At 27.7% G+C, this 26803-nt stretch overlaps 5 protein-coding genes across 5 annotated transcripts; all 5 read right to left on the bottom strand.

Moving 5' to 3' along the window:
- Positions 1-2038: 2038 nt before the first annotated feature.
- Positions 2039-4063, bottom strand: LOC128955852 (uncharacterized). The gene is made up of 4 exons (XM_054301529.1): positions 3631-4063; positions 3185-3337; positions 2541-3091; positions 2039-2455 (listed from the first exon to the last, which is right to left on the bottom strand). The coding sequence occupies exons 1-4, from the start codon at positions 4061-4063 to the stop codon at positions 2039-2041; spliced, it is 1554 nt and encodes a 517-aa protein (XP_054157504.1).
- A 5886-nt stretch (positions 4064-9949) lies between these two features.
- Positions 9950-10718, bottom strand: LOC128955850 (ATP-binding cassette sub-family C member 2-like). Its single transcript, XM_054301528.1, has 3 exons — positions 10668-10718; positions 10314-10513; positions 9950-10256 (listed from the first exon to the last, which is right to left on the bottom strand). Exons 1-3 carry the CDS (start codon positions 10716-10718, stop codon positions 9950-9952), a joined length of 558 nt encoding a protein of 185 aa, XP_054157503.1.
- A 1026-nt stretch (positions 10719-11744) lies between these two features.
- LOC128955849 (ABC transporter C family member 3-like) lies at positions 11745-13229 on the bottom strand. Its single transcript, XM_054301527.1, has 3 exons — positions 12686-13229; positions 12364-12627; positions 11745-11956 (listed from the first exon to the last, which is right to left on the bottom strand). The coding sequence occupies exons 1-3, from the start codon at positions 13227-13229 to the stop codon at positions 11745-11747; spliced, it is 1020 nt and encodes a 339-aa protein (XP_054157502.1).
- A 7601-nt stretch (positions 13230-20830) lies between these two features.
- On the bottom strand, positions 20831-22303 carry LOC128955848 (ATP-binding cassette sub-family C member 3-like). The gene is made up of 5 exons (XM_054301526.1): positions 22293-22303; positions 21752-22250; positions 21572-21697; positions 21217-21416; positions 20831-21137 (listed from the first exon to the last, which is right to left on the bottom strand). The coding sequence occupies exons 1-5, from the start codon at positions 22301-22303 to the stop codon at positions 20831-20833; spliced, it is 1143 nt and encodes a 380-aa protein (XP_054157501.1).
- Positions 22304-22447: 144 nt separating this feature from the next.
- On the bottom strand, positions 22448-25415 carry LOC128955847 (ABC transporter C family member 8-like). The gene is made up of 10 exons (XM_054301525.1): positions 25374-25415; positions 25139-25272; positions 24927-25052; positions 24605-24846; positions 24439-24523; positions 24248-24309; positions 23604-24168; positions 23282-23545; positions 22678-22847; positions 22448-22453 (listed from the first exon to the last, which is right to left on the bottom strand). Exons 1-10 carry the CDS (start codon positions 25394-25396, stop codon positions 22448-22450), a joined length of 1677 nt encoding a protein of 558 aa, XP_054157500.1. The 5' UTR covers positions 25397-25415.
- Positions 25416-26803: the final 1388 nt, after the last annotated feature.

The following is a 26803-nucleotide window of genomic DNA, read 5'->3' as shown; positions in this document are numbered from 1 at the left end:
ATATAAAGTGTTAAATATGTTTAAAATAAATATCAAATTAAGTTATTTATTTGTTAAGAAAAAGTTGTATTATTTTTCAAAACTTTTTTTTGTTTGGTTAATAATTTATTGAACAAATATGTCCACAAAATCAGATCAAAAGACCGATTCCGATCGCATTGAAGATTACATGAGTGGAAACACTGAAAACAAAGTGTACGACACCAGAGATAATGATAACAACAACAATAACAACAACAACAATAACAACAACAACAATAACAACAACAACAACAAYAACAACAACAATAACAACAACAATAACAACAGCAACAGTGGCAAGAAATCCAATGATGACAACGGATGGATTCATCAGAAAAGTGGCGATAGATATAACCCAGGATTAGATAATTTTGATTCAGATTTTTCGTTTAGATAGTTATGAGAAAAGAAAGAGAGGAAATGTGAAAATATTTAAGCAGAAAAATGTTCATAAATTTATATAAAAAAAAACTTATTTAAAAGTATTATTTAATTATTCAAAAGTATTTTAAAAAGTATTTATTATTATTTATTTTTTAGAAATTCTATGATTTGATAAATTTCTAAATGTTATTAATATTACACATTATATTTTTAAAATTAATTATGAACAATAATTAAATTATTTAATTATATATTTTTTAAAACTAATTTATAATAATAACTTTAATTAAATTGTTTATTATTAAAAATGTTTGTATTAAACTATTACAGTAAATACATATTAATTAATAAAATTTCATTTTAATGATATCACAATTTCATTTTTTAATAATAATAATTTAATAATTGTCATTTAGTAAAGTCATTATAAAAAAACAAATTATATAGTTATTACAGTATATATTAAATATATAAATTATATAATATAATAATAAAATGTTTTATTACAATATTTAAAAATGTTATATATTTTCTGTATATATTATAAATTAGAAAAATAAATCATTTATTATTTATGTATATATCAGACATAAAATCTTAAAATACATAAAAAATTCTTTATAAATGTTAATTTCAAAACAATAAATGTGTAATACTGTAATCATTATTTAATTATAATGAAACTTTTACGATTCTAACATTTAACAATTAGAAATTAAATATTTCATGTAAATATAACAGCAATTATTTCAGATATTTATCATTAATTACTGAAATAATACAATTGACGTATATATCCGGTAATAATATAACTAAAATTGTAGCACTTTTATTGGTTAAATGTTTGCATCAATTAAAAATACAATTAGATTTAAGTTAATAGTTAGTGCTATAAAATTAAGGTATAAAACAGCGAAAACTTATTATTTCAATATAACAATTGATTCGTACAGTTAGTTTATTACTGTAAATCATTATTTAAAAAAATTATAATAATTAACTAAACTAATTGTGATTTTTTTAAAAAAAATGCCAAAACCTAAAGCGTCAGAGTCTAGTCGTGTTGAAGATCTCAAAGATGGTAAACGAAATACAGAAGAATACAAAAGTGATGGCAAAAATTCTGATAATAAAAATGGCAAAAATGATGGGAACCGTTGGATCAATCAAGACAAGTATGACAAAAATAATCCCGGAATGAGTAATTGGGGCTCAGATTTCAACCAAAATAGATGAACAGTTTCATTAACTGCGATATCTTGTATGGTATGTGTCAAACACATATAAATCAAAAATATTTTATCATTTTCAAACTATATGTACTATTTTTAAAAAATAGTATTAAATAATAATCTGTATTAATTTCAATATTATCAATTAATTTTTACAATAATTATAACAGTATTTTTTCTAAAAAATAAGAATTATATTTAATATTTTGTTAAAAAGTTTTAAAAATTTTTAAAAATTTATTTATATATATACTTAATTATACTTAAGATAAGATACAGTATATATCATACTATATAATTACAAAATTATTTATAATGTACACTTTAATGTAAAACTAACTGTTATTTTATACAAAATTTTATATAAAAAAATAAATTAATTAAAAAATAACTAATAAAATTTACAAATTGCTAATTGATTTTAGTTCATTTTGTTGATATGGGTTACGATTATTGTAGAAATTAATCCAAATTAATATAACAAACGGTATAATAAGCAGAATGGCCACTAAAATAAGAGACAGACCGGGTTGACTGTCCATTGTTGCGTTAAATATATTGATAAAAATGCCTGCCGTTATCAGCGGTGTTATCGACTCGAGACTACCCAAACAGTTAAACAACTTTCCCAACTCTTCGGGTCCAATAATTTTTGAAAAATATGATCGCATGCCTATAGAGGCCACACCACCTAAACATCCGGGTATTAGAGCATAATAATAGCCTTTTGGGTATAAAACTGTTCCCCAAATAATGTTTTGCAAAAAATATGATACCAGTCCTACTAATGATAGTGTAATATCACTAATTTTCAATATCTATGATTGCATTAAAATAAAATAATTTTCATAAATAATTACATCTCAAATATTAATAGTATAACTTAATATTAATGATACATACTTTTAAAAGTAATGGTGCAATAATAAATGTAGCCAAAGCTCCTGTACCGCTAGTGATGGCCGACCACGTACTGTATGTCTGTGAGTCCCAACCGTAGACTTTTTGTGTAAACTGAAACATGAAAATAATGGGTCCGACGTGTGCAATGATAAAACAAGCAAACGATAAAAATAATAGCCATATCTGTAGTCTCAAATGGTTATGCCTTTTTCGACTACAGGTGCGCCACATTTCTTTGGCATTTTTCAAATCAAACAACAATTTTATCGGTTTTATGTGTTTGTATTCATCAAATGTTTTCAATTTGCTGTTTACTATATCATCCGTATTGTTATCGCTTGTTATGGACTCAGTTATATGTGATGGAAATTTTTGTTCCCATTTATTGATATCCCTTTTCTCGTTGACAAATATAACTGTCCAAATAAGTATTGCCAAATACATAACACCAGCAATAGTAAAAACACCCGTATAGTTATGTAATTGTCCAGTTTTAAATATAGGTTTCATGTTCAATACAAGACCACCTATGTATGTGCCTAACGGTTGACCTAAAATATAGATAATAACAAAATATTTTTAAAAATTAAATATAATTATTAGATTATTTAAAAAATCATTAATATTATATATTTATCACTTACTAATACCAATAGTTATTTCAGCAAATATCATACGTAACGCCCGCATATGTGATGGTGTTGTCGATGCTATGTATGACCAAATGGCGGCCAATACGGCCAACATTCCTCCAGATAATATACCCGGTAGACATGATATCAATACTAGATATTCACCTAAATTTTATCAACAAATAAAAATAATATTATATTATTTTTATTGTAAAAAAAGTATTTTAACAATATATTTTTTATCACTTAACAGTTATTTAAAAAAATGATAAATATAAATGTTATAAATGTCAACACATTATTATTACAGTTAACATATCACATGTTATTATTATTTTTTAATTATCATATATTTTTTAAGTTTTGCATTTATTATTACTATTTTTATAAAAATTACTATACATTAAATACAACATTAATTAACATATAGATATTATTTTTAAAAAATAAATACAAACTTTTATCATAAAAATAATCGCAGAGCACAAGTATGATTGCCTCACAGACAGCTGTGACCGCACCGGCAATCAGAAGCACTCGTTTAGCGTTTAAGTATTTGTCAGTCCACGACCCGATGAACAGGGAGGCCACCATCGATGGCAGTGTTACTAATATCACCTGATATATAGTAAAAGTGGTGCCATTGGCCAGTATTTGTGACTTTTTATTAAGATAGTCCTCTTCATCCATCATTTCGGGCAGTTTTGTACAATAGTCGACATCGAGTTGGTATCTGAAACGACATATCTTGTCCTGAATTAACTGATCCGTCGGTACTTTCTTTAGCGTATAGACAAACATAAAGGCAAACAAATACGGTTCAACTCTTAATAGTGTTAAAAAGTGATAACAACTTTTCAAATATTGCAAACATGTTTTTCTATCAGACATTATATTTTTTAAAATTTTAATCAAATATTACTATTTTTGTTATATATATTTAGTAAACAATCAATTTTTAAAAATATTGTTTTAAATAAATTTTATTTGACGGGTTCTTCTATTTATATATTTTTATTTACAACTAATTATGAGTAATCAAATTTTAAATACAATTTATATACTTTTATTTTAAATGTATTTTTTTGTGTAATTTAAGTAATTATTATTAGCTTATCATTTAACAATTTGCACTACATTGTACCTCTTATCACATTAACGTTAATTATCAAGGTTGCATAAATTTATTATGTTATATTTTTATTAGCAATACCTAATTGTTAAACATTGATTCAAAACGTTATTCATTATGATATTACTTTATATATATATATATATAGTTATTAATTAATATTATTCGTTGTAAAATATTTCAATAAAATTGTTTTTTATTAATAATAGTTTGTAAAAATTATATTCATTAGTGTAATGAACTTGTTTTTAGATGATAGTTTGTAATTGTAAAGGGTAAGATACTGTATTACAATATTTAATATAAAGTTGTCAAATATACTGTATATAAAAAATATCAATATTAAACATATTGAAGGTATAAAATATTTTTGCTGTTATTTTTAAAATTGAGACAAATTACTAGATAAAATGTTTTTTAAACTTAATTTATTAACTTAAATTTAGGGTTTAAACTTAAAATATAGCTCAACTTACAATTTTTTAATACTACTCATCCCTTATGTTGACTGTAATACATCCCCGGGTTAGACATCAAAGCAAATTAACACAAGTTTGACACAATTATGAGCTGCAATTACATGTATTATATATTACTAAAGTATTGATTATTAGTTATTGTTACTGTATTAAATAATTGTTATAATAGTTGCTTAAAAAGGCCAAATAGTTACTAAAATAGTTATTTAAACTGTATTAAATAGTTGTATATAGTTGCCAAAAAAGCCAAATAGTTATTGAAATAGTTATTTATTTTCTTATAAATATTTGCAACTGATATATAATTCACTTGTTTTCAGCATATTTACAAAAATGATCTAAAAATAAACTAATTATTTCTATTGTTTAAAAAGTAATATGAGATGATAACAGTTTACACATTTTATCTAATTTATATAACTATTAAATTTTGTTTTTACATATATTTGTGCAATATTTTACAATTTAATGCTTATATTTTTCAAAATCATTGAAATAGTTATTTATAAGTTTTTATAGTTTCTAACCCAACAAATAGTTATTTATAGTTATAATAAAATTTCGGAAATAGCGTCCACTGGTCAACTTCGGTGGACATACTAAGTCCCAGTTACAAGCGTTGAACCGACAAAATAATTTTTTTAGTTGAAAATCAAGACACTATATATTACTAATATAATATTAGACTGTTTTTTAAAATTTAAAGTTTGTATAATTGATTAAATCTATTGGGACTCATATTTATATTATACTTATATTTTAATTTTAATTTTGAATAAATTTCTATATTAATATGTATAATATAGTGTTATTAAACACTTAATAATTTGAATATATATTTAATTTATATTGTTAACATTAAACATTATAAATTATTAATATTGTTATAAAGTATAATGGATAATTATGAAAGATAATTACTAAGCATCATGTTGTCTTGGTTATATATCAATAATAATAATAATTCCTATAAAAATAACTATATTAAATTGATAATTAAAATGAAATTATTATAATACAATATATTTATAATTAAAGAGTATAATTATAACATATAATGTAAATTACATTCTGTAACAATTTTGCATAGATTGTGGAACAAACTTAATAATAATTAAAAATTAAAAAATTGATATTAGCATATATAAAATTTAAGTACAAAATAATAATTTGAACAAACAAATTATGGACATTAATATTTTACATTATTATTAAGTTAAAAATATTAAGTTAAAACAATTAAATAACATAAATTTCATTTAATACTATTAATAAATATAGAATTTTGTATAAACTCATATAGAAATACTCATATAATAAATGTTTATTAAAATAAATACTATAAATATTTTTTTGATTTATCATTAATTCTCACCTGATTTTTATTTTTTAAAAAATATATATTGTAAACAAATATTTCTTTGCATTAGATAAAAACTAATTCAAGTATTTTATCATTTGAAATACTGTATTATTAAAGGTATTAATAATATTTAATAACTTATTTATACAATTAGCAATTTCAAGTAAAAACAAGGCATTATTTTCTTATTAATCATAAATTATTATTATCTCTATTAGTATTAATAATAGAAAATTATATAATGTGCATTAAAACTGATAGTGAATATATAGTATATATAAAAATGTATAATTTTGTAAAAATGCTAATTGAATTGAAAAATAAAAGATTTAGTTAATAATAAATATTTTGACATTGCATTATCCTTTTTTATAGAGTTATCATATTTATAACCTTTTAGTAAAAATTTAAAAATATAATATTAGTTGTGATGGCAAATATCAGTATATTATTATACAGTATATAACGTATATGAGAATAATAGATATAAATTAATTAGAAAGTTATCAGTGGTAACACATTTATATTATTTGATAACAACTACTGTATCGTACGTTTTTGTTATGAGTATTGTAACAACTATTTATAATGTGATGTCAATAATATTTTAATTATCTAAACATATTTCGCATATGATTGTTATTTTTTTACACTAACCTAGTTTTACCATTGTCAATGTTTGTGTCAATGTCAATTTAGTAATTCAAAAAATAGTGTCTCCAACATTTTTTTTTTGTTAAAAATAACAATTTTATGCATTTATTTGCATTTTGAAGCTTAATATTATTTTCAAGTAAAATGAATTGTTTGGACTGCAATTACATTAATAATAAAAGAAATTTGTTTGTAATAATATTTTTGTTGAAAATTGCGACAATTGTGCCAAAAAATGCCGAATAATAACAATTATATTCGACAAAGAGTTCCCGTAATTTTGAATGACTTTAAATTGTGTCGAAAAATAAGTCCGGCGTTGAAATGCAAAATCAAAATTTTCAAAGTGTTTGCAGATTTAGATAAAAACGACAAATGTTTTGATAATAATGTCTTATTATTAACCTATGAGGACAAGGCTTATGGATTGGGTGCCAATAGTTGTAATTTTCTGGCACTCGGACACAATGATGTTGTAACTGAACCGCAGTATATACCGGAACTGTCATTTAAAAAACTATGCGATTTTGATGAGGGATGCAATTTTATGGTGGGTCGTACTGAAAATGGTGATGTAATAACTTGGGGCGATAATAGTAGAGGACAGTTAGGTGTTGGCTATGAATGCGCTAATTTTATTTCGCCAAATAAACTGATGTTTGACAATAATGATGAAGATATTGTACAAATCAGTTGCGGAAGTAGTCATTCATTGGCACTAACATCATGTGGAAAGGTATATGCATGGGGTGACAACAGGTACAGACAGACAGGCGCCAAAACACCTGATTCTGCGCCGGTATTGTTGCCTATGAAAGTGGCGCTCAATAAAAATCAGATTAAGTATGTATACGCTGGTTATGATACATCATTTGCTATTACAATGAACGGCCAGGTATACAGTTGGGGCTGTAATCAGTGGGGTGTGGCCGGTCATGATAATGATAAGGATGGTGGTCATGAAATTATACAAATGCCCAAACTTGTTGACATACCCGTTACTGTCAAAGTATGCAGCAATCAGTTGAACAGTTATTTTTTAACATTAGATGGCTATCTGTATATATGCGGTCGAATTGAAGAACAGTCGCCTAATGATCAGTTATCTCATGAAACAGTAGTACCGATACAATATAAATATGAATCAAAACCGGTACAACTATACGATAAACAGATCTATGATATTTATTGCTGCAGATTTGAGAACAAACCTCTGGAAGTGCTTATAATGAAAGACATGGTTTATAAGCCTTTTCAAAATCAATTGTTTAAAACAAAATACGGAAACTATTTTGAGTATTTAAAAGACAAACAATTGACGTACAAAACAATACATTTGGCAAATTCTGGTCTAATATCTACTATGGAGTTAACTATCATAACTAATAATAATGATAAAAAACTTTTTGGCAAATTTATGAGCATGCTCAATTTGTTTAATAGCAAAAAGCAAAAAATTAAATTACTGAAAACACAATCTAGATCTGTGTACAGCATTGATGACAAATTTGATACTAATTTCAATAATGTCCAACAAATTGGTCAGGGTAATTTTGGTCAAGTCTATAGTGTCATCGATAATACTGATAACAAGGAATATGCATTGAAAAAGATTACAATAGATGGTATTGTTTAGTATTTGTATAAATACTTTAATTGAATTTTAATTATAATTTTAATATATATTATATATTTAATAGAGGAGTCTGTATGTCATCAGGCGCTCTGGGAGATACAGACGATAGCTAGACTGGACAACCAGTTTATTGTACGATATCATTGTGCTTGGATTGAAAATAACAAATTTGTTTACATACAAATGCAACTATGTTTGGATAATCTTAGAAATATATTGAAAATTAGGAACCAGGCATTTGATAGGAAGTCCCAGCAAATTATGTCAATTACAGAATTTTTTGTTTGGTGTAATGTATTTACTGAGATAGTCAATGGACTCAATTATTTGCATTCAATGGACCCGCCTATTATACACAGGGATTTAAAACCGGCCAACATTTTGATTACCGAACCCAATGAAAACGACAATTTCGTAAAGATATCGGATTTCGGTTTTTCAGTATTGCATAGTTCGGACTCTGAAAGTCATACTCAAGGTGTGGGTACAGAAAAATTTATGGCACCAGAAGTTATGTATTATAAAAATTATAATATTAAGTCAGATATTTGCAGTTTGGCACTGATATCAAATAAAATGTTTAATATTAAGATGGGATGGTAAGTACTGTAATTTATTTATATTATTATACTGTAAATACAGTATACAAATATAGTACTGTATTACTTAGACTGTAATATGTTTTATCAATATATATATATATATATACTATATATATAAAATTTTAAAAAGTTTTATTTTTTTCTTTAATTTTTAGCTCAGAAAAACTTATTGATATTTCTGATAAAAATTATGAATCGTTAACAAAATCATTGAAATCAATGCTTACTTTTCCGGACTACAATGATAGACCTAATTGTAGTCAAATTATGGTAAACTCTAATAATTGGATTATACATAAAACTGATAAAAATTTGACTAATGAATCGCTAAGTTATAGAAAATTACTTAATGGTTATAATAATAAGTTTTTCTATAATTATTTAGTAAGAAAATTATAAATAAAATATACAAAAATCCTGGAAATTATCTATGGTGAGATTAATGTGTTTTATAAAGTATTTAAGATAAATTTATAGTATAAATTGACTATTGAGATAATATATCAGAAACATAAAAATAATGAAAATTAACTTCATTATCAATAATATTATTTAAATATATAGATTAATAAATAATTAATATATTACAAGATACTAAATTATTGTTTTAAACAACTACATTAAAATAATATAAAAATTAGTTTACTAGAGTCCTGAAAGCACAATATACTGTACCGTAATGTAAAATATATTTAATATTACTAAAGATAATATAAATATTTTTAAAAAGTTTATTAATATTGTAATGTTTCAATAATTAAAATATTATAAACTAAAACTAATATAAAGTTAACTATTAAAACAAATAAATTTAACTAATAACTAATAAATATTAAATAAATATTAATTAATTAACCATAGTTTAAATGAAATTATTTAACTAATATATATTTGTAATTAATAATATCAAATCAAACTATTCCCGCTTCAGAGGCCAGTGAATAAAATATAGAGTTTTGATTACTAAGCAAAACGTCGGGTGAGTCAAACTCAGCTACCGTTCCCTCGTTAAGCACTAAAACACGATCCGAATCCATAATCGTATTGATTCGGTGGGCAATTGTCAGTATAGTACACATTGGGAACTCATTTCTTATGGTTTGTTGTATGAGTGAATCGGTCTCCACATCGACGGCAGCCGTGGCCTCATCTAGGATAAGGATATTCGTGTGTCGTAGTAATGCCCGACACAAACATACCAGTTGTCGCTGACCCACACTATTCACCATAATATACATCATTATATGCAAAATGTAAATATTAATCATATTATACCTCAGATTACCACCGCCTTCACATATAATATAATTGAGACCTAATTCTTGTGATTTAATAAACTCTTTGAGATTACATTTGTCTAATACTGTCCACAAGTCATCGTCGGAGAACTTGTTAAAGGGATCCAAATTTGTGCGAACTGTTCCCGAAAACAATACCGGTTCTTGCGGTATAATTGTTAAACGAGATCTTAAATCCTAAATTAATTGTAAATTAATTTTTATTTATTTAATAATAGTATAATAAAAATAATTATTAATATTTATAATTACATGTTTAAAATTGTGATTGACTATTAATTATAAAATGAGTACAGTATTTAAACTTTTAATGAAAATAAAGTTATTATACCTCTAGATTTAATAGTGTAATATCAATATTATCGATAATAATTTTTCCCATTATTGGCTCAATTATTCTAAACAATGACTGAGTTATTGATGATTTTCCGGCTCCAGTCCGACCAACTATTCCTATCTAAAAAATATAGACAATTATAGTTTTAAAATAACTAAAATATAAAATAATTACTTTTTCTTTTGGATTAATCTTAAATGAAATCCCTTTGAGAACCAAATCTAATCCTTGTCTATATCTGGTGCCATAATTCACAAATTCAACCGATCCCTTGTCGGGCCAATTGTCTGGCAATTTGTTTGCCGTTTCAGTAGATTTATGTTCGGATTCAATACAACAATATTCGTCAATCCTTTCAACGGAAACTAAATAGTTTTGCAAATCACTAAAATTGACAATTAATTGATTCAATGTATTAGTTAATGTTAATGCATATGAAAGTGACAGTCCTATTGAGCCCCCAGTAATTGTGCCTCTTTTTAATATAGCAAACAATCCGGCAAATAATATGAGACAATTAGATATAGTTTCGAGTCTAACTTGAAGCCAAACTTTTGTAATATAATTATAATAAATGAATCTCTGATTTATATCTAATTGTTTGTTATTTTCATTAATAAATTGTTCACAACATCCATACGCTCTAATTGTGGTAACACCTGTCAATGTGGCACTAAAATTGGCAAATATTGGCGAATTACTTACGGAGTCTAACCTAAATATCACGAATAAATATAAATTATATTAATTTTTAATTTTAATTTACTAATAATTAATAATTATGCTTACTGTCTTAATTTTCTGGAAGTACGTATAAAAATTGTCTATAAAATAAAAATTTAAAGATTTATTTAAATTTTTTGAAAAAAAAATTATTATCTCAAACCTGTATTAAAAAGTAAATACACATTAGTGGACAAATAACAGCTAAAAACAATGGGGTCTGTATTGATACTATTATTACGATTGATAACAATTGAAATATTTGTTGCAGTGATAAACTAATAAGATAAAGCAATAATTATATTAAAAAACAATGATTAATAAATATAAATATAATAGTAAATACTGTTAATTATACCTAATGGACAATATTAAGAAAAAATCCATTACATCAAAATCACGACTAAATCTATTGAGTATACGACCGATAGGTTGGGTGTCAAAGAAACTCATCGGTGCCGACAATATAGTCGAAAGAAGAGTTTTGTGCAATTGTTTTGAGGCGCGTAAACCAAACTGTCTGATTGTGTTTAGGGCCAAAAATTTCATAATTATCAATACTATGCAAAATATGCCATAAATTGTTAAATAAAATTTATTTTCTTGATTATTAGTAGCAGTATTAGACCATTTTGTTAACCATATATTTGAGCCGGCAGTTAGAGCAATGTGACCAATGTTTGATATAATAATTGTTAAAATACCAAATTTAGTTAATAATTTCATATATTTAGTGTAAACCTAAATTTATTTATAAGTAATTAAAAACATTGTTATATTCATAAAAATATATATTATTTATAATTTATTTAACTAATTACCGAAAACTTAGCATTTTTTACTTCTGCGTTTTCTTCAATTATTAGTCTTTTATTTTTATTAATACTATTTGCATAATCATTATTTTCATCTAAATTTTTGTTGTGTTTATAAACAATAGCTTTATTATTGTTATGATTATCAATACAAATATTATTATCGTTTTCTTCATTATTGATTGTGTCTACAGTTGTATATTGTTTAATAAGTTCAGCGAAATCATTGTCGTTATTAAGCAATTGATTGTAAGCACCCATTGAACTAATTTTACCGTCTTTTAAGATAACAATTAGATCAACATTTGGCAAAACAAACAATTGATTTGTCACTAAAATACGGGTTTTGTTTCGCAAAATACCGGATTTTGAGTCAAAAATATTAGTCATTATATGTTGTCCCACATGACTGTCCACTAAAATAATTAACAATATTTAATTTAATTTATATCTATAAAAAACTATAACACATACCTGCAGACAATGGATCGTCCATAATATAGATATCTGATCCGGAATACACAGCTCGGGCTAAATTGACTCTTTGTTTTTGACCACCGCTTAGATTAACACCATTTTCACCGATTTCTGTCTCATCTCCTCCGGGAAACAATTGTAAATCTTTAATAAGTGCACAGTCATGTAATACTTTTTCATATAATTTTGGTTTAAACTTTTTGCCAAATAAAATATTATTTTTAAGTGTCATATTTTGAATCCAAGCCTGTTGTGATACATAAGCAATTCGTGCACCTTTCCTTATATTAACATTTCCAGACATAATCTCCATTTCACCCAACAGTGCCGATAATAGCGAACTTTTACCGGAACCAACATTTCCAATTATAGCCACAAACATACCGTCACTGATCTTTAGATTAATATGTTTTAAACTAAAACTTGTATTGTCTGTAGTCTTATCCCATGAAAAGTCTCCGTTATCTATACTAACGATTAGACGACTATCTTCTCTACAAACATAAGGATTGATTTCTTTTAAATCAAAAAATTTATTCATCCGATTTATTGATACATTAAGCTAAATAATAAACAATCTTTATATAAAAAATATTATAATATAATATTAATTATAGTAGAATGTAATATAAATTGTATACCAAAATTAACTGATTAATTATTTTTGGCAATGAGTCTAATGGTAATTGTAATATATTTAGTACAGATACTACAACAAATATTTTTTGGGCATCAAATAGTTGACTCTTATCGATGGCTATATAGACAGCAAATGTAATTACTATAATCATTGGTGACAACGATGCCGATAATGATGTACTAAAATTCATACAATTTGAAAATACATTCAAATGTATGATTTCTAGTTTTCTAATATTTCTAATTAATTTATTGAATGCCATTTCCCACGCGTAAAACTATTATGTATTTTTTAAATAATAATAATAATTATTTTTAGTTATTATTATATTAATACTAAAGTTTTGGACATACCTTAACAACTTTAATGCCATTAAGTATATCATTAATAATTTTCATTCTCTGATCTTTTAGTATCATTTGCTTGAATTGTCTCTTTCGTGCGTAACTAATGAGCAGTATATTGATTGGATATATGAGTGCAATAGCGGCCACACCGGCTAATACTGATATACCGAACTCATTGTACAATAAATACATCGCTAGTATTAATTGGACGGGTATTGACCATAAAAAGCTCATAAATGGTATACAAACTGTTTTTTAATAATTTTTTAATAAAAACAAATTGATATATTAGTGTTTAAAAATATGACATTTTATCAATTATAATAAAATAATTTAATATTTTAGATGTACTTAAAATCCTTTGGCTATCGATTGACATTAAGTTTACTATCTGTCCGACGGATGTCTCATTGTTATTGCTATTACTTAAAACTAATGACTTGCGATATAAAGCAGACATCAAACAAATCTTAATATTAATACCTAATAATTAATATATTTAAAAATTATGTAATTTTGTTATTGTAAATAAACTTTGTAATCAGTTTTGTAACCTAGTTTATATATGCAATAATTGTAATGTGCAGTTACTATTGTAGTCAATATATTGATTAAAACAATTACTAAAACATATAGATAACCGTGCCATTGGGGCTCATAAATGTTTTGTGTATATTTGATTAACAATCTAAATACATGCATTATTATATAAAAAAGAAATTATTGTAATAATATATTACTTATAAATATAATATTTTAATGTAAATTTGTCAAAAATATTATAATACTTAAGTATTATTGGATTTAACATTTGCAAAGAGTCGACCGCCAGTTTCATAATAACAGGTGGTATGTATTGACCATAAAATGCTTTAACTATTATCTTTAAAATGTTATTTTTTGGCAATTTTTCGTTTTTATGTGAGGTTTGTTTTGTTGATTCAAACGAAAAACTATATCGATTTAAAATTTTGTGTCTATTATTAAACAATACTTTTTCAAAATATTTATAAATATTTGCTGTCCTATCACTAGTAGAAACATCCCATATGTTATCGATTCTCAATTGATTTTTCCATCCTTTTATAAACAGACTGTTCAACCAATGAAAAGTTATTTGAGATAAAAACGAAGCATTAGTTTTTGGAGAAACATTTTCATTGATATCATTTGTTTGATAACTATTTGTTGGCATTTGATCACCAAATGAACAAATCAATAGCAATAAGACAGTCAATGCAAATCCAACGTAATATAGTATAACTTCAGTCGGATATCTCAAACCGGGAACCGTTGCATATGTGGCCAAAGTTAGTGCACTGCAAATACTATCCAATAGGAGATACAACCAAACATATCCACTGTCGTGAATACCCCTAACTCTTTGACAATATATAATCACAAATAATGAAAATCGCGTTATCAGTGATAATATAGTTGCTATTATATGAGCTATTGTTATGTCATTGAACCAAACAAACCATAAGATACATAATATACAATTTGCTAATTCAGTTATAACGCTTAACAATGCAATCATTAAGCGACAAATATTTTTATAATTATAATTGATTGACTTATTATCTGATGAAATGCATTGCCATATCATAAAAGGCATAATCAACCAGAAATATACTACTGGTATCCATACGAGTACTGTATCGACCATACATGAGCTGAGTTTTGGTGACGGTGTGTCCCATGTTAGCGACCGGTTCTATAAAAAATCGTTTAAATATTAATAATAATAAAATTATCATTGCATTTTTAAATGCTTACCCAAAATTTTGATTTACAGATAGTTTCAAACATTTTATTATTATTTTTTATTTAATAAACTATAAGATTATTTATATAATTTTTATCTGCTTCCCCAAAATTTTTATTCACATATAATATCTAACATTTTATAATTGGTATTTTATTTAATAAACTATTATATATTAATTTTTTTTAAATATTTATATAAAAATATCAATAAGTTATTTACTTATTAGTTATATTAACACTAAAATTTCTAATAATATATTAGATTTACTGACTTTAGATATTTATATATTAATTATTTATCAACTTAATTTATTATAATGCAATGACTCATTACTAATGATTTACAATATTTATATGTTATTAGTTTAAATTATTATATACTTTGACAAAAAAAATTATAAGCATAAATTTACATTAAAGTTGATAAATTCATTTAGAAATTTATTTTAATATTTGATATTAACAAAAACTAATTATTTACAATACAATTATTATTTAAATTTCTCAAATTAACTATATTTTTGAATGATTTTATTCAAATTTAATATAAAATTTGTATAATTGCTTTCTGTATATAATTATTGTTTAACTTAGAATTTGAAAACAAACTTTGAAAAATATTTTTATCTTCTGGAATCTGTCTGTATGTCTGTGTCTGTGCATATTTAATAATGACCATGATCAAAATGGCCGATTCAATCTTTCAACTGATTAATTTTAATAATAAATAAATGTTTTTGTATTTTTGTAGATTATTTTTGGTATAATATTATTCATAAGGACTAATGGTTATTGTCGATGAATATTTTTTTTACAATATGACTCTTATTAAAAAAAATTAAACTACATTATGAAAAATATTATTAGGRGGGGGATTCACTTTTTAAGAAATCTAGACCCACTTCCTCCCCTATGTTCGTAATTTTTCGCATATAGTCTTTTAAAAAATTACGTTCTCATGTTCCCGCTAACCGCTTTCACCCCCCCACCACTGCAATAAAATATCTTAATGCGAACGGTCTTAAAGTCAACCCTACCCTTCCTAGTACTAACCCTTTCATACCTGATTGACCATTGACTTACCTTTCCCTATATAAGCACCTGTAATACATCCGCATCGCTCTCTAACACTTTACCTTTTACTCAGTACACACCTGAGATATCATTACCAATTATTTTTATTATTTACACGTGTTTTACTATTTATTTGTTTTATTAATAAAGTTAGTTATTATTGTGCATTCTCTTTGTGTATCATTTTAACAATATTGGTACTCTTATTGACGTCACCCGAACCAGCTGTCATCGTGATTCCCAGAATCACTCTGACTTCTACATTACCATAACTCACCCCGTCACCGTAAATCCCAACCTCACATTGAGTTCTATCCTCACAGTGAACCCCAAGCGTCACCCTGATTACCGACCTCATCGTGAGACCCGATCTTAAATAATAATAGCATCAATTGGCGCACCGTCGGCAGGATAACCTCCGCAATCCAAAATTATTCTTTGCTCAGGTCACCGAATTCGAACACCGGAAATAACCGGAAATCAAACTGAAATGACTACAAGCACTTCTACAAATACAATGTCGGACGGATTCAATCAGAGTCGAAATAAACGCCCGGCTCTTGAAAAGTTTAATGGCCACAAAACTGTTATAAGAGCCGATCTCTGGATCGGACTCTTTGAAGTCGCAACAAGAGATTTAGCCGAAAGCGACCGAACCTATGAGCTTATGACATTCCTAACTGACGATGCCTTGAATTGGTATGCAACCGAAATTGCCCCGAATATACTCACAATGACTTGGGCTGAAACACGAGGACAATTCATACAACGATTTGCATCTCAAAGAGAGGACGCCTTAATCCTTGCACAAGAAAGAAAACTAAACAACAATGAGACAGTAAAAGACTACTTTGATGAGAAAATGCGATTTCTACGACAGGCAGACCTCAACGACAACAATATCGTTGGACAACTAACTGCGGGAATGCCCGAGTCATAAAAGGGTTACCTCTTGTGTGCCTTACCTAAAACTCACATAGAATGGTTAACATTGGCTCAGAGACTGTAATCATCTCGACTTTGTAGTCAATCTAAAATGAAGGAACTCAAATTGAGTACTCAGATTCAAGCTGACGCCCGTACTCAACCTGAATTTCGACGTCAAACATATGCTATGGCTGTACAACCGAATCGTCAAAACGAATCTGATAATCAACCTCCCGGTCCGTGCCGCAAATGCTCCCAAGCTGGTGTCACTGCTTGGCATTGGCATCGCGAGTGTCGTAGACAATGGCCAAATATCAGAAATTTGGCTACTCAACAGTCAGCAAATAATCCATTTGTCCAGACAAATCGACCAAATCAAGCATCATATAGAGATAGATTCAATGTGAATCCGCGACCTCAAGGCGTATCATATTTTACTGGAGACGATAATCAGTCTGAGGACATCATCGCTCAGGGAAACGCTTTGGGCGGTCGTCATTAACTGAGATCGCGGTACGGGTCAACGATATTCCTACTAAAGCAGTTATCGACTCTGGTGCTACCATAAACATAATGAGCACAGCTTTTGCCAGAGTACTCAACAAAACGCCTGACCCACGAACCGCTATTCCCGTTGCAGGAATCAATGGGATTTCTCAATCAGACGGCCGCCTAACAATCACTCTTCGCATCAACAAAACAGTACTTAAAGTGCACGCGCACGTCCTCAAAGACTCTCCCAAGCCATTCATCATGGGTGACGGCACCTGTGCTGACTTCGGCTTGCATCTCGACTTCAAACGGAAGCTCGTTACACAAGAAAACTCACTCTCGTCGCAAAGACAGCTCTGTCTCACTACAAGCCGACCAAAGATTTCCGGACTCAACGCGAGTCACATAAAAGTCAACATGACATCTACTCAATATGAATCTACTCCAATGTCTACACGACTCGTACTGAAACAGTACCCTCAATTATTTTCAGCGGATCCTAATGACGTGGGCCGCATTCCAAACGTATCTCATCACATTCGACTACTTCCTGAGCAGCAGCCAATACATCAACGACCTTATCGCCACTCGATCGCAGATCTCAACGAAATCAGAAGACAAATTAAAATACTACTCGACAAGAAACTAATCCGTCATTCAAAGTCTCCATTCGCTTCACCAGTAACACTCGCAAAGAAGAAAGATGGATCCGCGAGACTTTGTATTGACTATCGACGACTTAATTCTATCACAATCGACGAACGTGAACCTCTTCCCCGAATTCAAGACATTATTGACCAACTATCGAACTCACGTAGATTTTCGTCACTCGATATGGCATGGGGCTATTGGCACGTCCCTATGAGTAACGAATCAATCGAACGCTCAGCATTTGTCACTCCCGACGGTCACTATGAGTGGCTTGTTCTTCCTTTTGGTCTCAAGAACGTTCCGCCAACATTTCAACGAATCATTCGACATGTAGTGGGAGACCTACTAAACAATGGTGTGATACTATACAATTCATCACAGGCCCGGCGTTCGTAATCAGGCAGCGGATGCATTATCCCGTAATCCGGTAATATCGCTTCTTATTGATCAAAATCGTTTGAAAATGGCTCAACAAAAGCAAAACCCAATAACTCATAGTGAATCCGGAAATCATAATGAATTCGCAACTCATTATGAGTCTTGGAATCACATTGATTCAAAATGTCATATTGATGATAATGGGATAATAAGGTATAGACATAAAGGTCTCAACAGATACTACGTGCCTCCGACGTTACAAATAGAGGTTTTACGCCATTATCATGACGATATGGGACATCCGGGAATTGCCGCGACAACACAGCTGCTTACTGGACATTATTGGTGGCCATCGGTAGATGACAGTATAAAATCATACGTCAAAACTTGTAAAACTTGTCAATTAGTAAAACCTTCAAACAGGAAATCATTAGGACTCCTACAACCTATTCCAACACCGATTTTACCAAACATTTTATGGGCAATGGACACAATTGTCATGGGATCGACTGGAAGCGCAAAATCAAAATACATTCAACTAATAGTCGATCATCATTCTCGGCACGTATGGACACAAGTAACCGCCGACAACAAAGCTAAAACTGTAGTCAGATTCATGAAGAATCTCATCGAACTCATAGGGAGGCCCGAACAACTCATTACCGACAGAGGAACTAATTTCATCTCAAAGACATTTGCTGAGTTCATATCGAAGCAAAACATAAATCACACGTTATCATCACCGTATCATCCTCAAGCCAATGGTTTATGTGAAAAGGCAAACCACATCATCATAACTAAACTTAAATCAATTCGACTCGATCAACCTAACAGACATTGGTCAAAGCTTCTACCCGAGGTCGTTGATCAATATAACCGAACACCACATGGAACAACAGGATACTCACCACAATTTTTACATTTTGGAACTCCATCTGACGCTCTCTGCGACACGAAATCTCTTGACATCGCTAGACAAGAGTCAATAAGACGCTCAGATGAAGACAAAGAGAAGCGAAAACAAATTCACAATGAATCCCACACAGCATCCAATTTCAAAACCGGAGATCTAGTTGTGCGCAAACTTGCAGCACATCATCCATCAAAACACAAGCTTTCACCTACAAATACGGGACCATATATCATCATCAGGAGTCTGGGTGATGAAACTTATGCTATTCGACCAACTCATGATGAATCCCCGGACACTTTATCCTACGTCGCGCACTCCAGTCAACTGAAGCCGTTCAACCTCCGTGCGAACGATAACGGCGGGGGAATGATGCCAATAGATGTCAACCCTACCCTTCCTAGTACTAACCCTTTCATACCTGATTGACCATTGACTTACCTTTCCCTATATAAGCACCTGTAATACATCCGCATCGCTCTCTAACACTTTACCTTTTACTCAGTACACACCTGAGATATCATTACCAATTATTTTTATTATTTACACGTGTTTTACTATTTATTTGTTTTATTAATAAAGTTAGTTATTATTGTGCATTCTCTTTGTGTATCATTTTAACAATATTGGTACTCTTATTGACGTCACCCGAACCAGCCGTCATCGTGATTCCCAGAATCACTCTGACTTCTACATTACCATAACTCACCCCGTCACCGTAAATCCCAACCTCACATTGAGTTCTATCCTCACAGTGAACCCCAAGCGTCACCCTGATTACCGACCTCATCGTGAGACCCGATCTTAAATAATAATAGCATCAATATATAATAATAATAAATAGTAAAATTTATATAATCTGATTACAGTTTAAATAAAAATGTCTAATTAGTATAAATTTATAATTTATAAAAGTGAGTAAATAATAAAAATTTATAATTAATAAAATCAAATCAAACTATTCCCGCTTCAGAGGCCAGTGAATAAAATATAGAGTTTTGATTACTAAGCAAAACGTCGGGTGAGTCAAACTCAGCTACCGTTCCCTCGTTAAGCACTAAAACACGATCCGAATCCATAATCGTATTGATTCGGTGGGCAATTGTCAGTATAGTACACATTGGGAACTCATTTCTTATGGTTTGTTGTATGAGTGAATCGGTCTCCACATCGACGGCAGCCGTGGCCTCATCGAGGATAAGGATATTCGTGTGTCGTARTAATGCCCGACACAAACATACCAGTTGTCGCTGACCCACACTATTCACCATAATATACATCATTATAAATTTATGCAAAATATTTAGCATATTTTTAGTAAATATTTATCATATTATACCTCAGATTACCACCGCCTTCACATATAAGATAATTAAGACCCAATTCTTGTGATTTAATAAACTCTTTGAGATTACATTTGTCTAATACTGTCCACAAGTCATCGTCGGAGAACTTGTTAAAKGGATCCAAATTTGTGCGAACTGTTCCCGAAAACAATACCGGTTCTTGTGGTATAATTGTTAAACGAGATCTTAAATCCTAAATAAATTGTAAATTAATTTTTATTTATTTAATAATAGTTTACTAATAGTTTTATTATTGATAATTTATTATATTTAATAGTTTAATAGTTTTTATTTATGATTTTTTATGTTTAAAATGCAATAGTAGTTAATGCAAATAATTTTTTATACCTCTAGATTTAATAGTGTAATATCAATATTATCGATAATAATTTTTCCCATTATTGGCTCAATTATTCTAAACAATGACTGAGTTATTGATGATTTTCCGGCTCCAGTCCGACCAACTATTCCTATCTAAAAAATATAGACAATTATAGTTTTAAAATAACTAAAATATAAAATAATTACTTTTTCTTTTGGATTAATCTTAAATGAAATCCCTTTGAGAACCAAATCTAATCCTTGTCTATATCTGGTGCCATAATTCACAAATTCAACCGATCCCTTGTCGGGCCAATTGTCTGGCAATTTGTTTGCAGTTTCAGTAGATTTATGTTCGGATTCAATACAACAATATTCGTCAATCCTTTCAACGGAAACTAAATAGTTTTGCAAATCACTAAAATTGACAATTAATTGATTCAATGTATTAGTTAATGTTAATGCATATGAAAGTGACAGTCCTATTGAGCCCCCAGTAATTGTGCCTCTTTTTAATATAGCAAACAATCCGGCAAATAATATGAGACAATTAGATATTGTTTCGAGTCTAACTTGAAGCCAAATTTTTGTTATATAATTATGATAAATGCATCTCTGATTTATATCCAATTGTTTGTTATTTTCATTAATAAATTGTCCACAACATCCATACGCTCTAATAGTGTTAACACCTGTCAATGTGGCACTAAAATTGGCAAATATTGGCGAATTACTTACGGAGTCTAACCTGAATATCATAAATAAATATACTTTTTTAAAAAATGCTAAATTTAATTAACTAATAACTATGCTTACTGTCTCAATTTTCTGGATGTTCGTATATAAATTGTCTATTAAATAAAAGTTAAATAAATAAAATAGTTTTAAAATATAATTATTATTTCATACCTGTATTAAAAAGTAAATACACATTAGTGGACAAATTGCAGCTAAAAATAATGGTGTTTGTATTGATACTATTGTTACAATAGATAACAATTGAAGAATTTGTTGCAGTGATAAACTGATAAAATAAAGGTAATGAATATCAAAATTCATAAATCAATAAATAATAAAAATAAATATGAATATTAATTATACCTAATGTATAATATTAAAAATATATCCATTACATCAAAATCACGACTAAATCTATTGAGTATTCGACCGATAGGTTGGGTGTCAAAGAAACTCATCGGTGCCGACAATATAGTCGAAAGAAGAGTTTTGTGCACTTGTTTTGAGGCGCGTAAACCAAACTGTCTGATTGTGTTTAGGGCCAAAAATTTCATAATTATCAATACTATGCAAAATATGCCATAAATTGTTAAATAAAATTTATTTTCTTGATTATCACTGGCAGTATTAGACCATTTTGTTAACCATATATTTGAGCCGGCATTTAGAGCAATGTAACCAATGTTTGATACAATAATTATTAAAATTCCAAATTTAGTTAATAATTTCATATATATAGTGTAAACCTTAATTTAAGTAATTAAAATCAGTAAAAACAAAAATAAGTAATCATTGTTTAAATTAGAAAAAATATATACTATTTATAATTTATTTAWCAAATTACCGAAAACTTAGCATTTTTTACTTCAGAGTTTTCTTCAATTATTAGTTTTTTATTTTTTTCCGTAATACTAATATTATTTGCATAATCATTATTTTCATCTAAATTTTTGTAATGTTTAGAAACAATAGCTTTATTATTGTTATGATTATCAATACAAATATTATTATCATTATCTTCATTATTGTTTGTGTCCACAGATGTGTATTGTTTAATAAGATCAGCGAAATCATTGTCGTTATTAAGCAACTGCTTGTAAGCACCCATTGAACTAATTTTACCGTCTTTTAAGACAACAATTAGATCAACATTTGGCAAAACAAACAATTGATTTGTCACTAAAATACGGGTTTTGTTTCGCAAAATACCGGATTTTGAGTCAAAAATATTAGTCATTATATATTGTCCCACATGACTGTCCACTAAAATAATTAACAATATTTAATTTAATTTATATCTATAAAAAACTATAACACATACCTGCAGACAATGGATCGTCCATAATATAGATATCTGATCCGGAATACACAGCTCGGGCTAAATTGACTCTTTGTTTTTGTCCACCGCTTAGATTAACACCATTTTCACCGATTTCTGTCTCATCTCCTCCGGGAAACAATTGTAAATCTTTAATAAGTGCACAGTCATGTAATACTTTTTCATATAATTTTGGTTTAAACTTTTTGCCAAATAAAATATTATTTTTAAGTGTCATATTTTGAATCCAAGCCTGTTGTGATACATAAGCAATTCGTGCACCTTTCCTTATATTAACATTTCCAGACATAATCTCCATTTCACCCAACAGTGCCGATAATAGCGAACTTTTACCGGAACCAACATTTCCAATTATAGCCACAAACATACCGTCACTGATCTTTAGATTAATATGTTTTAAACTAAAACTTGTATTGTCTGTAGTCTTATCCCATGAAAAGTCTCCGTTATCTATACTAACGATTAGACGACTATCTTCTCTACAAACATAAGGATTGATTTCTTTTAAATCAAAAAACTTATTCATCCGATTCAATGCTACATTAACCTAAATAGTAAGAAATTTTTATATCAAAAATATAATATAATATAAACTATAATAAATTGAATAAATATAAATTGTTTACCAAAATTAACTGATTAAACATTTTTGGTAATGACTCTAATGGTAATTGTAATATATTTAGTACTGATATTACAACAAATATTTTTTGGGCATCAAATAGTTGACTGGTATCGATGGCCATATAGACAGCAAATGTAATTACTATAATTATTGGTGACAACGATGCCGATAATGATGTACTAAAATTCATACAATTTGAAAATACATTCAAATGTCTGATCTCTTTATTTCTAATATTTATAATTAATTTATTGAATGCCATTTCCCACGCGTAAAACTATTATGTATTTTTAAAATAATAATAATAATTATTATTTCAATATTAGTTATTATATTAATATTAAAATTTTTGACATACCTTAACAACTTTAATGCCATTAAGTATATCATTAATAATTTTCATTCTCTGATCTTTTAGTATCATTTGCTTGAATTGTCTCATTCGTGCATAAATTATGAATAGTATATTCATTGGATATATGAGTGCAATAGCGGCCACACCGGCTAATACTGATATACCGAACTCATTGTACAATAAATACATCGCTAGTATTAATTGGACGGGTGTTGACCATAAAAAGCTCATAAATGGTAAAAAAACTGTTGTTTACATAAAATATTGATATATTAGTGTTTAATATGATTAACATTTAAATATTAATTTAATGTATTTTATATACTTAAAACCCGTTGGCTATCGATGGACATCAAGTTTACTATCTGTCCGACTGATGTCTCATTGTTAGTACTCAAAACTAATGACTTACGATATAGGGCTGACATCAAACAAATCTTAATATTTATACCTAATAATTAAAATATTAAAATCTTGTTATATTTAATATTTTAAATTTTATTGTTGTAAATAAAATAATCTTATAATCATGTATACCTAGTTTATATATGCAATGATTGTAATGTGCATTTATTATTGTAGTCAATATATTGATCATAACGATTACTACAACATATAGATAACCGTGCCATTGGGGCTCATCAATGTTTTGTGTATATTTGATTAACAATCTAAATACATGTATATTAATAAAGAAAAATTATGTTAATTAATATATTTGTGTCTTAATAGTATTTTATTATTAGTTTATCTAAAAAACCCGTAAAAATACTTAAGTATTATTGGATTCAACATTTGCAAAGAATCGACCGCCAGTTTTATAATAGCCGATGGTATGTATTGACTATAAAATGCTTTAATTATTATCTTTAAAATGTTATTTTTTGTCAATTTTTCGATTTTACGTGAGGTTTTATTTGGTGATTCAAACAAAAAACTATATCGATTTAAAATTTTATTGTTGTCTTTCTTATGTTTATTATTTAACCAAACATTTTCAAAATATTTATAAATATTTGCTGTCCTATCACTAGTAGAAACATCCCATATGTTATCGATTCTCAATTGATTTTTCCATCCTTTTATAAACAGACTGTTCAACCAATGAAAAGTTATTTGAGATAAAAACGAAGCACTAGTTTTTGGAGAAACATTTTCATTGATATCTTTTATTTGATAACTATTTGTTGGCATTTGATCACCAAATGAACAAATCAATAGCAATAAGACAGTCAATGCAAATCCAACGTAATATAGTATAACTTCAGTCGGATATCTCAAACCGGGAACCGTTGCATATGTGGCCAAAGTTAGTGCACTGCAAATACTATCCAATAGGAGATACAGCCAAACATATCCACTGTCGTGAATACCCCTAACTCTTTGACAATATATAATCACAAATAATGAAAATCGCGTTATCAGTAATAATATAGTTGCTATTATATGAGCTATTGTTATGTCATTGAACCAAACAAACCATAAGATACATAATATACAATTTGCTAATTCAGTTATAACGCTTAACAATGCAATCATTAAGCGACAAATATTTTTATAATTATAATTGATTGACTTATTATCTGATGAAATGCATTGCCATATCATAAAAGGCATAATCAACCAGAAATATACTACTGGTATCCATACGAGTACCGTATCGACCATACATGAGCTGAGTTTTGGTGACGGTGTGTCCCATGTTAGCGACCGGTTCTATAAAAAATCGTTTAAATATTAATAATAATAAAATTATCATTACATTTTTAAATGCTTACCCAAAATTTTGATTTACAGATAGTTTCAAACATTTATTTGTTTTATTATATGTTATATTATCATATTAAAAAAATAATATTTATATTCTAATTATTAAAACGTGTTTACTTTATAAATATATTTAAAAAAAAAATTTCTAAAATATCTTATAATTATTGACTTTATTTATATTAATTAATTACTAAAATTATTTTTCGAAATACAATGATTTACAAAATTTTCTGAAAGGTTTTTTTATTAATTGCTTTTATATTATTATATTTGAATATTATTTATGTCAGCATTTTTTTCATTGAATAAACTTTAATAAAAAATGATTAAAGTAACTAAAAGTATATTGATGAACATTTTATTTAAAAATAACATTAGATATAAAAACTATTTATTTTAAGCTTATATTTTGTAATTTTTTGTAAACTTTTA

This window comes from Oppia nitens, unplaced genomic scaffold (genome assembly GCF_028296485.1).
Source record: "Oppia nitens isolate AA-2021 unplaced genomic scaffold, nextdenovo-longstitch-racon4-pilon3 scaffold2_pilon_pilon_pilon, whole genome shotgun sequence".
NCBI classification, from domain to species: domain Eukaryota; kingdom Metazoa; phylum Arthropoda; class Arachnida; order Sarcoptiformes; family Oppiidae; genus Oppia; species Oppia nitens.
The sequence above is the reverse complement of the archived record's forward strand: the minus strand, read 5'-3'. Positions and strand labels throughout refer to the sequence as shown.

Coding starts and splice junctions, on each gene's coding strand:
- LOC128955852 (XM_054301529.1), bottom strand. CDS start 4,063: ATGTCTGATAGAAAAACATGTTTGCAATATTTGAAAAGTTGTTATCAC. Junction 3,338..3,630: donor CGATTATTTTTATGATAAAA/GTTTGTATTTAT, acceptor GATAAAATTTAG/GTGAATATCTAGTATTGATA. Junction 2,456..2,540: donor TTGCACCATTACTTTTAAAA/GTATGTATCATT, acceptor ATGCAATCATAG/ATATTGAAAATTAGTGATAT.
- LOC128955850 (XM_054301528.1), bottom strand. CDS start 10,718: ATGGGAAAAATTATTATCGATAATATTGATATTACACTATTAAATCTA. Junction 10,514..10,667: donor TTACACTATTAAATCTAGAG/GTATAATAACTT, acceptor CAATTAATTTAG/GATTTAAGATCTCGTTTAAC. Junction 10,257..10,313: donor GAAGGCGGTGGTAATCTGAG/GTATAATATGAT, acceptor TATGGTGAATAG/TGTGGGTCAGCGACAACTGG.
- LOC128955849 (XM_054301527.1), bottom strand. CDS start 13,229: ATGAATAAATTTTTTGATTTAAAAGAAATCAATCCTTATGTTTGTAGA. Junction 12,628..12,685: donor GGACGATCCATTGTCTGCAG/GTATGTGTTATA, acceptor TAATTATTTTAG/TGGACAGTCATGTGGGACAA. Junction 11,957..12,363: donor AGAAAACGATAATAATATTT/GTATTGATAATC, acceptor TATTTTGCATAG/TATTGATAATTATGAAATTT.
- LOC128955847 (XM_054301525.1), bottom strand. CDS start 25,396: ATGTTGAATCCAATAATACTTAA. Junction 24,524..24,604: donor ATGGCATTAAAGTTGTTAAG/GTATGTCAAAAA, acceptor AATACATAATAG/TTTTACGCGTGGGAAATGGC. Junction 24,310..24,438: donor TTTGAATGTATTTTCAAATT/GTATGAATTTTA, acceptor TTGTAATATCAG/TACTAAATATATTACAATTA.